This window comes from Pteropus medius, unplaced genomic scaffold (assembly GCF_902729225.1).
Source record: "Pteropus medius unplaced genomic scaffold, Ma_sr-lr_union100, whole genome shotgun sequence".
NCBI lineage: Eukaryota > Metazoa > Chordata > Mammalia > Chiroptera > Pteropodidae > Pteropus > Pteropus medius.
Window position 1 is genome coordinate 3,255,073 of NW_024356249.1, and position 15,094 is coordinate 3,270,166.

Here is a 15,094-nt window from a genome sequence, read left to right on the forward strand (position 1 = left end):
CATCTAAGCCACAAATTTAAGAGCCATCTCGGGCCCCTCCCTCATCCCTATTCAATCAATTACCAAGCCCTACTGATTCATCCCTATTAATGGACCCTCAACTGCATGTCCATCAGCAGACCCTGTCACTTTTACCTCCAAAACTTGTCCCAAATCTATCAATCAAAAACATTTTTTTTTTTGCCATTTCACTACTAAAATCCTTTCAATGCTACATCACCTGTTACCTGGTCCACTGCAATGGCTGATTACTGACCTTTTTTGTTGCCTCTTCAGAAAGGTCGTCCCTGATCACTCAAGTTTCCATCACGGTTTTCTTTTTCCTTTTTTTTTGTAGCCCCTATCATTTTCTGAAATAGTTTTTTTATATATATAATAGATTTTCTTGGTGATGAAATAGTCACCCCGAAGTAGTCCCCCAAAGGATCACTTATTATCTTCTCTCCATCTCTGTGAGGTGGAACGGAGTTATCGCTAATTCTCCATCTTCCGGAGGGGGAACAGTGTTCGGGGTAAATACTCAGAATTGTTCTAGTTCCCGACCAATGGGGCCTGGGCATCGTTGGCTGCCATGTTGTTTGTTGATATAAAATGATCTCCAAGATCTATTTTTCAGTATGAAAAGCAAAGTAGAAAGCATTATTTATACTATGTTACCATTTGTGACAAAGAAGAACAAAATTCTATATCCTTGTTAGCTTGTGTATATTTAGAACAGCTTCAGAAGGATCTAAGTGATACTGGCTGCGAAGAGACTGGATGGCAGGGAACAGGAGAAGAGAATCTTCTTACACTGTTCTCCTTTGTACCTTGAGTTATGAACCAGTGAATTACTTATTCGAGAGAAAAAAAAAAGTCAGTGTCTTGGACCCCAGCTTTTAAAGACTTTGGGGACATTATTACCCCTGTAGAGGGGGTCTCTCACTTACAGACAAGCAGGTGGAGGCGTGGGAACAGGAAGTGACTTTACCATTTCATCAGGCCCTGGAGGTCGTGTTGGGAGTAGAACTCAGAGCCCGGCGCCTCAGGCAAAGACCCTGTTCCATCTCCTCCTCTTTCTGTGGTAAAATGCTGGATGGGTGGCTCCTGAGAGAGGAAGTGTGAGCACAGGTGAGGGGGGATTTCATCTTCTGTTCTCCCCGCAGGTCTTCTGGCTGGTTGGCTCCATGCTCATCATCGGCCTGGCCTCTGTGGTCATCCCCACCATCGGGTGGCGCTGGCTCATCCGCATTGCCTCCATTCCTGGCATCATCCTCATCTTGGCCTTCAAGGTGAGGATGCTCATGGGCCTCCCTCCTGTCCTCCCATCCTGCAGCCATCTTTCTCATATCCACCTCTTTCCTTTAAGTATCTGCCTTAATCAGCTTGTGTGGAAGGGGCATTTGGGCAAGGTTAACGTGGGAGGTCTGTCCTAAAGGTGTGATGTGCAGAATTCTTTTGGGGGTGAACAGGTAGGCTGGATTGGCTGGAGTGAGGGGCGCTAGTGGGAGGCTGTGGGATGGTGGGGACAGGCCTGTGTCTCAATTACGAAGGGCCTCGAAGTCCAGGGGCGCTGAACGTTTGGAAGGAGTGATGCGTGGGAAGCTGGCACGGGGCTGTGTGGGGACTGGGCAGGAGGGAAGATGGAACAGGGCAGAAAAGCAATTTACAAAGTGTCAGAACAGTCCAGCAGGAGATGAGGAGGGCCAGAACTGCCCACCGGCCTTGGGAATGGGGAGCTGGGTGCTGCGGGGGACAACCTTTTCTGGGGAAGCACCGACTGGCTTTGGGTGGGTGTGAGGCATGAGGGCCAGGAGGCGGCCACGCTGGTTCTCAGGGTCTCAGCTTCGGTGGAGGCCTGTGCTGTTTGCAGAGTGTGTTGGTCAGAATAGTCAGTGTCAGTGGGTTGACAGCCTTGACCATCAGCCCTGATCCGCCACCTCTCGGGTGCTAGAGGCCCCTGCGTGCTCACCCTTTAGACTGTCGCACTGTGGCAAGATCCTGAGGTTCCTGTGAAGGATCAGGGAGAGGCTGTTCCTGTGACTGGGCAGTGGAGAGGCACCAGGGGCCTGGGGCAGTGGACATTTACTAATGGGATATAAGAACTTCACTGTATTAACAAGTAGCTTGAGCCAAACTGGTGTGAAGTTCAGTGTCAGCCCACCGTCATCCTGGCTGGGACTGTGATAAGGACAATGAGGCCTTTTTTGTTCCAAATCATCTTGGAATGTAAGAGAACACTGAGCCTCTACACTTGCCACATCCTTCCCCATCTCTGGAAGCTGGGACGGTGTCACGTGTGGCACAATTACAGTTGTACCCCTGAGGTTCACGTCAGTTGCGATTCCGATGTTCTTTGTCGTCTGTGCCCAGTTTATCCCTGAATCAGCTCGTTTCAATGTCTCCACTGGCAACACGCAGGCCGCGCTGGCCACGCTGGAGCACATCGCCAGGATGAACCGCTCGGCCCTGCCGGAGGGGCGGCTCGTGGAGCCCGTCCTGGTGAGTCCAGATGGGGGCTCTTCTCCCTGCATCGGGGGCCACCCGGAAGTCCCCTTCGTCGTGGGAGGCTAGAAGGACAAGAGTGTAGACCTCAGATCCACTATGCTTAGAACAAAACTCCTCCTCCACCAGCTCTTTCCCCCTTTCCTGTCTTTTCTTCTGTTTTTGAATAATTATGGTAAAAAAAAACACATAATATAAACTTTACCAATTTAACCCTTTTTTAGTGTACAATTCAATGGCATTAAATACATTCAGAACTTTTTCATCATCCCAAACACACTATACCATTGAGGCAAAACTCCTCACTGCCTCCCACCCTCAGCCTTTGGTAACTTCTGCTTTTTGTCTCTAGGAATTTGACTATTCTAGATACTTCACATAAGGAGACTCCTACGATACTGTGTTTGGCTTATTTTATGTCACATCCCCTGCCAGGTCTTAGTTAACGCTCTCCTCCCTCCTTGGTGTCCCCTTTGACTCACTCCAGCCCCTCCCTGCCACCAGGCCCAACCTGCTGACCAAGTCCCCTCACTGCCTTCATGACAGCGTCTTTTACATTAGTCTCTTTCTTTCACATGGCCACCTCATTGCCACGTGCCCCGTGATTTTATCCAGCACAACCCTGTCAGGTGAATATCTCTATTTTTTTGGTTAACAACATTATGTAAGTTTCGAGTGTACAGTTGTATAAACATCATGTGTGTATTGCATTGTGCGTTCACCACCCAAAGTCTAGTCTCCTTCCGTCAGCATATATGTGACCCCGTTTACCCTCTTCATCCTCCCTCCACCCCGCTTTCTCTCCGGTAACCCCCATACAGTCGTCTGTGTCTATGAGTCTGTGTTTTGTTTGTTCATTTGTTGCTTTTTGTTTTATAACCCACGTGAGTGAAATTATATGGGTCTTGTCCTTTGCCATCGGCCTTATTTTGCTTAGCACGATACTCTCAAAATCTATTAGGCATGTTGTCGCAAATGGCAGTATTTCATCCTTTTTACGGCGGAGTAGTATTCCATTGTATAAATGTACCACAGCTTCTTTATCCAATCAGATGAATATTCTTCCAACACCACACAGCACCTCTTTTGCTCAGGATCCTTCAGTGCCCCCTTACACTGACTACAAGGTGAAGCCCAGAATTCTCATCCTGGCAGTTAAGGTCTTCCATGATCTTTTTCAATCAGCCATTAATCCTGAGGTCCATGGCTAAGTGTAGATCTTGACAGGGAGGAGGAAGAGGACAGAATACAAGGATGCTGGCTATTTGCAGAGTGAGATGGCATCACCATGGAGGTGGGAAATGAGTGTAAAGCAGGGGTACCAGTGGGACAGAGAAAAACTGCCAGTCACAAAGTTACCAGGGCTGCCAGTGCTGTGGCAGAGCCTGTTCTTTTCACCCCCAACTTTATTGAGATGTAACTGACATGCAACATTGTGTAAATTTAAGGTGCACAGTGTACAGTGATTTGATATGCTTATGTATTACAAAATAATTACCACTATAATGTCAGCTAATACCTACATCACACGTAATTACTTTTCCTTTTTTATAGTGAGAGCATTTAAGATCCAACCTCTTAGCAACTTTCAAGTATATGACACAGTCTGGTTAACTATGGTCACCATGCCATACAGTAGATCCCAGGACTTACTCACCTTCTAACTGGAGGTCTGTACCCTTTGACCAACATCCCCCCATTTCCTTCACCATACTCTCTTTTTCCATAAGTTTGGCTTTTTTAGATTCCACATATAGGTGAGATCATAGAGGTGAGATCTTTCTCTGTCTGACTCATTTCACTTAACATAATGCCTTCAAGGTCCATCTATGTTGTCATGAATGGCAAGATTTCCTTCTTTCTCATGGCCGATAATATTCCATTGTTATGTGTATATTTAAGACAATGAAATTTCTTTATCCATCATCTGCCGAAGGATGCTTAGGTGGCTTCCATGTTTTAGTTATTGTGAATAATGCTGCTTTGAAAATAGGAGTGCAGATAGCTCTTCGAGGTACCAGTTTCAGTTCCTTTGGGTATGTATCAGAAATGGGATCACTGGATCATAAGGTAGTTCTATTTTTAATGCTTGAGGAATCTCCATCCTGTTTTCTGTAGTGGCTGCACCAATTTAGGGGAGAGCCGGTTCTTCCTCCGTATGGCATGGTCCAGAGCAGCAGCAGCTGTCCCTAACCCTCCCCACCACCACCACCATCTTACTCTCTCGTGGCCACAGCAGGTCAGTTGGTGTCTGGATATGCAGCTCTAAGTGTCCTGCACCCAAGCGAGAGATGGGCTACACTGGGTATTCCTGATTTGTTTCCCAGGACATGGCTTATGACAAAAGCACTATAATCTCACTGCCACCTGGCCATCCGCTGGACATTTTAGTGCAAGATAGCGTGTGCTCCATAATAATGCAGAAATCATGAGGATTAAATATCCCAGACCTCCCCCATACTCACGATTGTATTTTGGTAAGCTCTTCTCATTTTGCTTTTGTGGAGTGTTAATCCTAATTCCTACGCACGCCTCAAAACCTAACTGTGAAACAAGGAACCTGAACTTTCTTCCAAAGGATTAAGGATGATTTGTTGTTCTAATTTATTTTCTGTATTTGGGAAATAAGCTCTTGTGGTTCAGAGGACAGGAAGCTACTACAAGGCTGTATCAGCCATCTCCTACCTTCCCACCAATACTGACGATTACATCTTATCATGTGAAGCATGTCAGAAGGACTAATTCTTGCTGTGCAACTATGATTAAATGAAGCTATTATGCTTTGTAGAGACTGGCGCCTAATCTTTAAGTGGCTATGAAATGTCAGTCATCGGTAGTATAAAAAATAATTCGTTGCAAAGGGAAAAAAACTTAGCAGAGGCAATTACTCAAAACCATGGAAAGCTGTATGATGATGAGGGACCAATGCCAACCATTTTGGGCATATATATATTTTTTAATGGAACCCAACGGTCACTCCAGGATGGAGACCACTGAGGTTCTCTCCTCTCCCCTTTCCTTTCCCTTGCCTCTTCCTCCCCCATCTCCCCTCCTCCTCTCCCCGTGCTCCATCTGCATCCTCCCTCCCCCACCTTCTCTCCGCCATTGTATGTTAGTCCACTTGGGCTGCTATAAACCCACAGACTCGGGGGCTTCAACAACAGAAATTTATTTTCTCACAATTCTGGAATCTCCAAGTCCAAGCTCGAGGTGCTACAGAACTGGTTTCCTCTGAGGCCTCTCCCCCTGGCTCGCAGACGGCCATCTTCGCTTTGTGTCTTCACATCGTCTTCCCTCTGTGTGTCTCTGTCCTAATCCCCTCTTTTTGTAAGGACGTCAGTCACACTGGATTATGGTCCACCCGAATGACCTCATTTTAACTTTAAAGACCTTTTCTCCAAATACAGTCACATTCTGAGGGTTAGGACTTCAACATCTGAATGTGGGGGTGGGGGGAAGACACGGTTCCCATAACAACGACCCTTCTCTGTCACTCCCTGCTATATTCATACTCTCCCCACGTTGTCCATCCCCCCTTACATCCCTCTCCTTTCTTCTCCCCTAAAACTTTCCTAACTTTACATAAAATCAATTACTGCCAATCAAATATAACCCATCCTTATTTATTTTTATCCCAAAGTATTTAATAGGCACTGACTGTGGACAAGAACTTTTGCTAATTACCCTAAAGATAAAAAAAGAAATGAGACATTCTGCCCTCTTTTCAAGCGTATGCCATTTTTTTTCTTACGTAAAAGCCTCACACTCTTTTTAAATATTAGAGTTGTCGTTTCAACGTTAATATTAAAAGCATCGCCCATCAGTTTTATGGCTACTTTTTATGTATCCTATTTTCCACCTCACCAGCACTGGTGAGAAACGGAAGAGTGAAGAGGCTAGAATCATAAATTCAATGAGTTTTGATATTTGCCAATGATAATGAAAAGCATGCAAAGATTGATTGGCTGAGATGCGTGTACCTAAGGCCATTATCTATGGGTTAGGGTGAGAGGTACTCATGGGAGCGGAGTGGTGACCTCACCCCCCACATTCCCGTGCTGTTCTCGTTTTCCATGCTCTAAAATATTAGAAATACCTTCGCTTATCCTTAACCCACTAAATCTATTGTCTCCCCTTTTCACTACCCCAGGAAAAAAGAGGAAGATTTGCAGACCTGTTGGGTGCTAAATATTTACGGACCACGTTACAGATCTGGGTCATATGGTAAGAATGTCGTTATTTCAAAATGAATTTTCAACAAGTATTTGGAGAAAGCTTACCGAAGTAAGCCCACCCTGAATGCTGTTGGGGAGAGACACAAGAAAGGCTCCAGCAATGTCTTATCTTTCTACTAACACCAACCAAGGAAATATATAAAATAACAATTTTACAAATGAGAAAAAAAGAATTCTAATCGTCTACAACCAGTTTTTTATTTTTCTTTGGAACATATGAGCTCATGTTCTGTTTACAGCCTGTTTCACCATTACAAATCCACCTGAATATCTAAAATTTAAAAAACAACAACAACAACAACAAAAGCCTCACTGTACCAAGTGTTGGGAAGGATGTAAAGTAACTAGAACTTTAATTCGCTGCCGATTGGAGTTTCCACTTTGGAAAACTCTTTGGCGGTATCTATTACAGTTGAAAAATATACATATCCTGTGGCTCAGTAATCCCGCCCCCTGGCTTATACCCAACAGGAAGGCTTACGTATGTTTACGAAAAGACATTTACACAAATGTCCATCGCGTTATTTTATTTGTAACAGCCCCAAACTACAAACAACCCACATGTCATCAACGGTATAATGGGTAAATTGTATTATAGTCATAAAATGGAATACTACACAATAATGACCATGAGAAAACTAGTGCTTGACACTCGACATAGCTGGATCTTACAAATGTAATAATGAGCAAAGGAAGCCAGACACACAGAATGCATATTATGTGATTCTGTTTATATAAAGATAGAAAACAGGCAAAACTAATCTACAGTGTTTGCATTCAGGAAAAGATTGTCTATCTGCCTTGTTCAGATATAATCACTATTGATAGGTTGGTGTGCCTCCTCTTGAGACTGTAAATTTAAATATACTCTTAATATTTGGAAATTAAACAGGTTAAAATTCTTTTAATAACAAGAGGAGGTATCATAATTACTTTTAACTATTTCATTATGAAAATTTCCAAACACACATGAAAGCAGAGATACCGTGATAAACTGATTCACTCATCACCCAAATCTGACAGTCACCGATATTCACCCGTTTTGCTTCAGCTGCATTTTTCCTGTGCTGAAGTATTTTCAAGCTTCATGGCATTTCATCCCCAGATGCTTTATTGAGAGTCTCACCTACTTGAGGACATTTTCTTAGATGACTCCAATCCCACAATCACACTGACAAGATTAACAGTCACCACGTTAATATCATCCATTATCCAGAACACATGTGACTTCCTCTGATTGTCCCCATATGTCTTTCACAGCTGGTTTTTACAACCATTTCTGCAAAACCAAGAGGAGCACAAGGGGGGTTTCTGGGAGGCAGACATTATTCTTTTTCTTGACTTTGATACATGAACTTTTCTGCATGCTATTTTATATCACAACGAAGATATCTATTAAAGAATAGGACGGAAATATAAAGGAAGCATAAGCACAAACCTCTTGTGGCTCCTCATGGCCTGCTAAAGACCCTTTGTGATAGGCAGACTTCTAAAGGTGACCCCAAGGTGGCCCCAACTCCGGGTGAAAACACTAATTCGGATGCTGATGTGAAGGGACTATTTAGACATGATTAAGGTTATCGGCCTTAAAATAGGGATATGATCTTGTGTTGAGCACGTGGGCCCCAGAAATTTCTCCAGCTGGAATCATAGCTGCAGTAGAAAAGATGAGAAGAGGCAGAAGAAGAGAACAGAAAGATTCAAAGTCAGAGGACTCGACCCTCCGCTGCTGGCTTTGAAGGGAGGCAATGAGGGAAGCCTGTAGAAGCTGAGAACAGGTGGTCAACAGCCAGCAAGAAAACACGTGAGTTCTACAGCCCCAGAGCTGAATTTTGCCAACCATCTGGGCGAGCTTGGAAAATGCTGCCTACAACTTCATTTTTGCCTCTGAGACTCGGAGCAGAGAAGTCAACCAGACCCACAAAACAGACCTCCAGAACTGTGAGATACTAAATGTGTATTGTTTTAACATGGTTTGTGCTAACATGTTACAGCAACGACAGAAAACGAACCCAAACGTCACACTCCTTCACCGAGCTTGTGGCGTCCTCCACCACCTAGCCTCACCCTGCTCTTGCAAATTCGTTTCCCACCGTGCAGCCTCCGGTCTCCCTGACAGCTGAGCTCGGCTTCCCTCTCCCTCTCCCTCTCCCGCTCAGTCTGCCTCCCATCTGGAACGCTCTCCCCTCTTCTCCCTCCATCAGGCCTGCCACTGACCTCCTCATGTCCATCCTTTCTCACTTCCAGGCTGGGCATCTCTTTCGCCTACTATGGGGTCATTCTGGCCAGCACTGAGCTGCTGGAGCGGGACCTGGTCTGCGGTTCTCGGTCTGAGTCTGAGGTGGTGGTGACTGTGGGGGCCTCAGAGGAGAGCCAGAGCCCCTGTCACTGCCACATGTTTGCTCCCTCCGACTACCGGACCATGATTATCAGCACCGTCGGTGAAATTGCTTGTAAGTGTCTCTCTCCATTTGGGGCCCCTCGCTGTTTTGGGTGGGGACATGCGACTCAGACCCTTAGAAGACAGAAATGTGACCTTGTCATAGACTTGGCTCCCGCCTGGTAGAACTGAACCACCCCCCAAATCATGCTGACATGTCTCCAGTGTGGGTTGGTAGAGCTTTGAATTATTGAATTATATCAATTCCGAGAGGCATTTTCCTCCCGTGTTTTAACATCTCTGAAATAGGGATATCTTACCATGGCTCGTTAGATTTAAATTTGCAGTACTATTTCTGTTTTAGTAGACATGAAATAATAGTACTTAAAATTCAATAGCACCTTGAAACTGATGAAAAACAGTATAAAACATCTAAAACATAGGTCTAGCAAGTTGGCAATTTACAGTAGACCTATATGATGTAATAAGTGTCCTGGGCATAAACTGCCCTTTATATACACCAGTGCTTGTTGTGGTTCTCCCATGTGGGTCCAAAATATTGGAAGGGGTCATGAAGTTGAGGACAATGGGACCGGGTCTTGGCTGGAATATCCACGAGGTTCTGATGAAAGTTACCTCTCCCTGAAATGACAAGGAAGAATCTGTGCCAGTGTTGATAAATGCCACTTGCTTTCAAGATTCCAGAAAGTGTCTGTGTCGTTTGCTTTCTAGTGAATCCTTTAAATATCCTGGGCATTAATTTCCTGGGAAGACGGCTGAGCCTGTCTATCACCATGGGATGCACTGCTTTATTCTTCCTTCTCCTCAATATTTGCACTTCAAGGTATTTTCTCTCTGGTTGCCTCAGAATAATCTAGCTTTGTGCAGTTGTTTTAAGATGGGGCCTCCAGACCCAGAGTGTTCAGTGGGGGTCGGGGGCAAGTTCCTTTCACCGGGAGAGTAAAGAATGGGCTGCTTGTTTGTCTGGAAGGATCTCGGCTGGCACCAGGCACTCCCAGTCCCACTTCTGTGTGACTGGGCCCCTCTTCAGTTATCACACTATGATATGGGTACCAGTGTGGGGGTACTCACTTCGCCCACCAAGATATTTAGGATCTTCGTGTAAAATTTCCTGGAAAAGGGGACTCTAGTTGTTAACCAAATTATCCTGACCTGTGTCAAGAGTGTAGTGATAGATGACACACCCATGGTGTGAAAATTCATTTTGCTCTTAGTTTGCAACCCTAGAGTGGCCTCAGTGGTAATATATATTGCTTTTTGTGTGAACTGCACCATTTTGGGGGTGATGCTAATCTGGGGGGCCAGGCTGGAATGGCACACTTGGGGAGTGGAGAAGGCAGGGAGCAGGACTGAAGGTTTGAGTTGGGCATGTGCCTCGGGACCCCACAATCAGGCAGCCGAGCAGCAGCGGCCCCCTGGGACCTGGGTATTCATGGGTGTGTGCGAGCATTTATAACGCACTTGGTCTGGGCCATGGACAGCCTTCCGCGTCGCCTTCGGTAACGTCCTCGCTTCCTGTTCCACAGTTCCGGCCTCATCGGCTTCCTCTTCATGCTGAGGGCCTTGGTGGCGGCCAACTTCAACACCATCTACATTTACACGGCTGAGGTTAGTTTTGGGGACAGGGTCGGTTACATCCAGGCATTCAAGATGAGCTACTTAGAGGTGGTGTCTGTCCATGGATAATGCATCCCTGGCTACCACTGATTTTTGATGATTTTCTAAAAACATCCCATTAAGGTGACACCAGAACGTTTATTTGATATGGTGTTTCCCCTGCCCCATTGAGTCTAGTGAAAGCCAGTGAGTGCCTGAGAAGAAAGGACTTTCTCCCTTTCTCCCTAAACAGCATGCGTGTAAAAAAACAACTCACTCAGAAGCACCGTGCTCCCAGAAGAAATAGAGTCTGGTAGCTGCACGCTGCTGTTAAAATTTCTCTCTCGTTTTGAAATTAGAATGTATTTTTCACCTTTATTCTTTTGAAAGATCACATCCCCCTCCATCTGTTATTTGCTGCATGTAGCTTAAATTCAAATGTAGTAACTTATTCTTTCTTTCGTTACGGAATTGATACATCATATTATATGCAAGGCACTACCTGAGGGAGTTAGAGGATCTTCTCCTACACCTTCACTCTATTCCTAGAAATAAACAGCATCTGAATAGGAAACTTAGTATTTTAGCTGGTTTCGTCATTCATTGAGCTACAAAAAACAGTGCCATACGGAGTGATAAAGCTGCGTTCATTTCCATTTCGGGATATGTGGAAGGCTGCTCAGGTTACAGATATGACAAGTCAAAACCATTAAAGCCAGAGAAATATTCTCCCTGACACACACAGATAAAAAAGGAAATTATGACATATTCAACATATACTTCATTTAGTTCCATTAACATCTTCTAAAATTATTTTGTGAATTTATGAACCTAAAAAAATCAGTGTGTAATGTAACAAGGTGTTTTTGTAAAGTTACATTTGGAATATTGAATTTAACATATTTTGGAACGCGGTCATATAAAGGGTTGTTTCTAAGTATTTTTTTTTTTCTGATGCTTATTGTTAACAAAAACCAAAGATGTGTATCGGAAGATGATCATCTTCTATTATTCCACCTCCCAAATTGTCAAAACATCAACAAAAGATTTTGATATTATATAAAAAAAAGAACATCACCATGTATCTGAATCCATTGTTTTTAGGTATAATCAGCAGCCTCATTTTCCAGAAAAAGCAAGCAAGCTCCCCGTGAAGGCTGTCCACCCCGACCTTCTTCTATAAATACAGCAGTGTCCTCTGAGGCAGGATAGAATCTTGCTTTTGCATTTGACAGATGGTGGCTAACAAGATGCAGCCACATAAAGGGGCTACGTGCTTTGCTTTAGCGAAACGATGAAAACCGTTTTATTGCTATTGTATAGCAGTAAGAAAATTCTCCAGAGTTTTGAAAAACCATTCTTTCATATGAAGTATTCTCCCTCTATTCTTATTTATTAAATAACATTAATAAGTTTATTAATGTTTACTTAATAAACTTCCACCAGTTCATTAAGGATTCTGAATTAATGAAGTACAGATTAATTAAATTTTACTATGAATGTATGCAAGTTGCAGCGAGAAAGCAGACAGTGCTGTAGGATTCTGCAGTGAGAACACACTGAACGGCGTAGCACTTACCCGGCACTCTGGGTAATTCTTTTCACTGTGTCTGTATCAAAGGTTCCATTGAATCATATTATTTGGGGAGTATTTTCTTTCCTTTCAATAGAATCTCCTTCATACATTTATAGCTCTAAAGTGGAGCTAACCTTTCTAAAATTATATTTGGAATATTCAATTAAACACTTATTTTAGAATCTACTCACTTAAAGGACAATTTCTAAGCAGTTTTTTTTTTGGGGGGGAGGGGGGTGATTGTTGTCGTTTAAAAATTCAAAGTTGTGTGCCTGAGAAAATGAATGTCTTCTAGTTACCCTATATACCTATGTCCTACATGGAATATTTGGCATTTAAAGTATGTAGCAAAGCCTGCCCTGGGGAGCGAGGGCAGAGGGGAAGAGCGAGGCCTGGACTGACTCCCGCTCTGCTCCTCCCTCCAGGTCTACCCCACGACGATGCGTGCTTTGGGGATGGGGACCAGCGGCTCCCTGTGTCGCATTGGGGCAATGGTGGCGCCATTTATATCCCAGGTACAACCCAGAAGTCTCTGCAGGGAGGGTGGGTCTAAGGGACATGGGGAAGAGGAACCCCGGGTCGCTTCGGGTTAAGGGTGTAAGCAAGGATTTGTTTACTTTGTGCGTTTTCTTGGGGTGCCGTCGTTGGCGAATTGGGCAGGGAAAGGGCTAAGTTTAATGCTTTCGTCCAGTCAGTAGCAGGTATTGCATTGCGAGCAGGGTTTGGATTTCTTCGGGTGTTGTCGGGGAGGATGCAAAAGAAACGGATGGCACAAGGAGCTGGAGCAGTTGAATGACAAGAGGCTCTAACCTTGACCCTGTCCACAGCACAGAAGTGCATGAAGGTTGAGCAGAGGTGCGGGGAGGTGGCCTGGGGCAGGGTAAGTCCAGCGCTTGGGCAAATCAGACACAGGCTGGGATAAAATCCAGGGGTGACCTGCACCCGTGGATGGAGCATCGTTTCAGGAGGAACGGAGGCAGATGTGCTGACCTGCATAGTCATGGCACCTCAGAGGGCTCAATGGCTGGTCCCTCTCCCTTGGTCATACTTTTTGGGCTACAAGAAATGGGAAGCCCCCCGAGCTGCCTGCAACAAAAAAGACGGGAGTGAAGCTGGGTGCTGGGAGGGCCTGGTCCCGGCACTGGGGGCCGACAGGGACCCAGGCTCTGTCCTCACATCTGTCTGGGGCCTAAGGTCACACCTCCATCTCTCTGAGCATTCGAGCTTGACTCTTGTCTCCCCGAAGACCAGTGTGCTTGCCTGTGTGTGTGTGTCCGCCCCATAAATCCCAAACACATATCCTTACATCCAGCCCCCAGAAGATAGTGATGCGCTCTCTGCATCCCGAGAAAGAGACTCATCAGCCACGTCTGATCAGTTGCTCACACTTGAGCTTAATCCATCGTGGCCAGGAATCAGGGTTATGTAAAGTGTGGCTGAAGGGGGTTCGTGATATTGTGGTTTATAATAAGATGTGTGTGGTCTTCCTCCGTTTCTGGCACAGAGTGCCCACAACCCGTGCGATTTCCTAAACGACGAGAGTGACACAGACTTCTCATTATGTTAATGAGGTGACTTCTGGACAGTACTGAAGGATGGGGACTGGTTGCCAGGAAAACCAACCACGTGATTAGGGGGTTGGAATTTTTAGTCATACCCGCCTGACCCCTGGGGAGGGGACAGGGGTTGGAGGTTGAATTCGTCACCAGAGGCCAATGGTTTAATCAATCATGCCATTGTGACGAGGCCTCCATGAAAACCTGAAAGGACAGGGGTCGGAGAGCTTCCGGGTGGGGTGGCAAGATGCCTCCATGTGTTGTCATGCTGGGGACAGAAGCTCCTTCGTTTGGGACCTTACCCTATGGACCTCTTCATCTGGCTTTTGAGTCATACCCTCCTCTAATATCCTCTGTGATAAAATGACAGCCTAGTAAGTAAGCGGGTTTCCCCAATTCGGAGCTGCTCTATCTCATTAATCAAACCCAAAGAGGGGATCTTCTGATCAACAGCTAGTTGGTCAGAAGTACAGGTGACAACCAGGACTCGTGACTGGCCTCTGAGGTGGGGGCGGTCTTGGGGAATGGAGCTGTCAGCCCGTGCAATCCGATGCTGTCTCCTGCAGATCGTGTCAGAATCAAGTCGCTCGGTGGCGCAGCAGAAAAACCCTCGCCGCACACTGCAATTGGGCAGTTTTCAGACACGGGGTTGTCATGGGCTGAGCAGGCCGTCACGTTTCAGATTGTGATAAGTGCTTTAGCAGTAATATGATAATGAATGAAAGGGGTGATAGGTCTTTTAGGCAAGGCTTCTCTGGAAGGTGACACTGGAGATGAGACCTAACGTATGAGAAATTGACAAGTCGTAAAAGGGAATAGCATTTCGAGTGGGATGACAGCTGGTACAGGGCCTGGCAGAGACTGGTGTTCCAGGACAGGAAGTAGCAGTGGGAGCGAAATGGAGAGAAGTATAGGGAAGAATGTGTCTTACTGGGGACTCTGGATTATTTTTCTTAGGAGTAGTGGGAAGTAATTTAAGGTATAAAATAAAATAAGTGAATGACATGGTCCGTTTTGCGCTTTAAAAAGAGCACGCTGGTCACCATGTAGTGAGATGCTGAGTGGAGGGAGGTGGGCGGAGCAAGCTCATGATGAGGCTCTGATTTCACATTGCCGTGTAGTACTCACAGGAAACGGGAGACTTCTGAATTCTGGAAAACCCTTTCTCTTATAGCCTAAAGATATAGCAAAAGACTACATAAAAAACTCTCCCATAGATTAAGGATAAAAACCCTAATTGAATTGT

The 15,094-nt window shown here is 45.2% G+C and overlaps 1 protein-coding gene across 3 annotated transcripts in view; it reads left to right on the plus strand.

The window, feature by feature from the left end:
* SVOPL (SVOP like) overlaps positions 1–15,094 on the plus strand; it is a 56,301-nt gene that overhangs the window by 23,740 nt on the left and 17,467 nt on the right. For 2 of the 3 annotated variants that reach the window (XM_039860739.1, XM_039860738.1), the window contains exons 8-14: positions 1,146–1,271; positions 2,353–2,481; positions 6,635–6,708; positions 8,967–9,172; positions 9,832–9,943; positions 10,647–10,728; positions 12,718–12,807. In XM_039860739.1, the coding sequence (XP_039716673.1) occupies positions 1,146–1,271; positions 2,353–2,481; positions 6,635–6,708; positions 8,967–9,172; positions 9,832–9,943; positions 10,647–10,728; positions 12,718–12,807 (819 nt within the window). The remainder of the gene's footprint in view (positions 1–1,145; positions 1,272–2,352; positions 2,482–6,634; positions 6,709–8,966; positions 9,173–9,831; positions 9,944–10,646; positions 10,729–12,717; positions 12,808–15,094) is intronic. The other variant, XM_039860740.1, reaches the window with a different exon arrangement.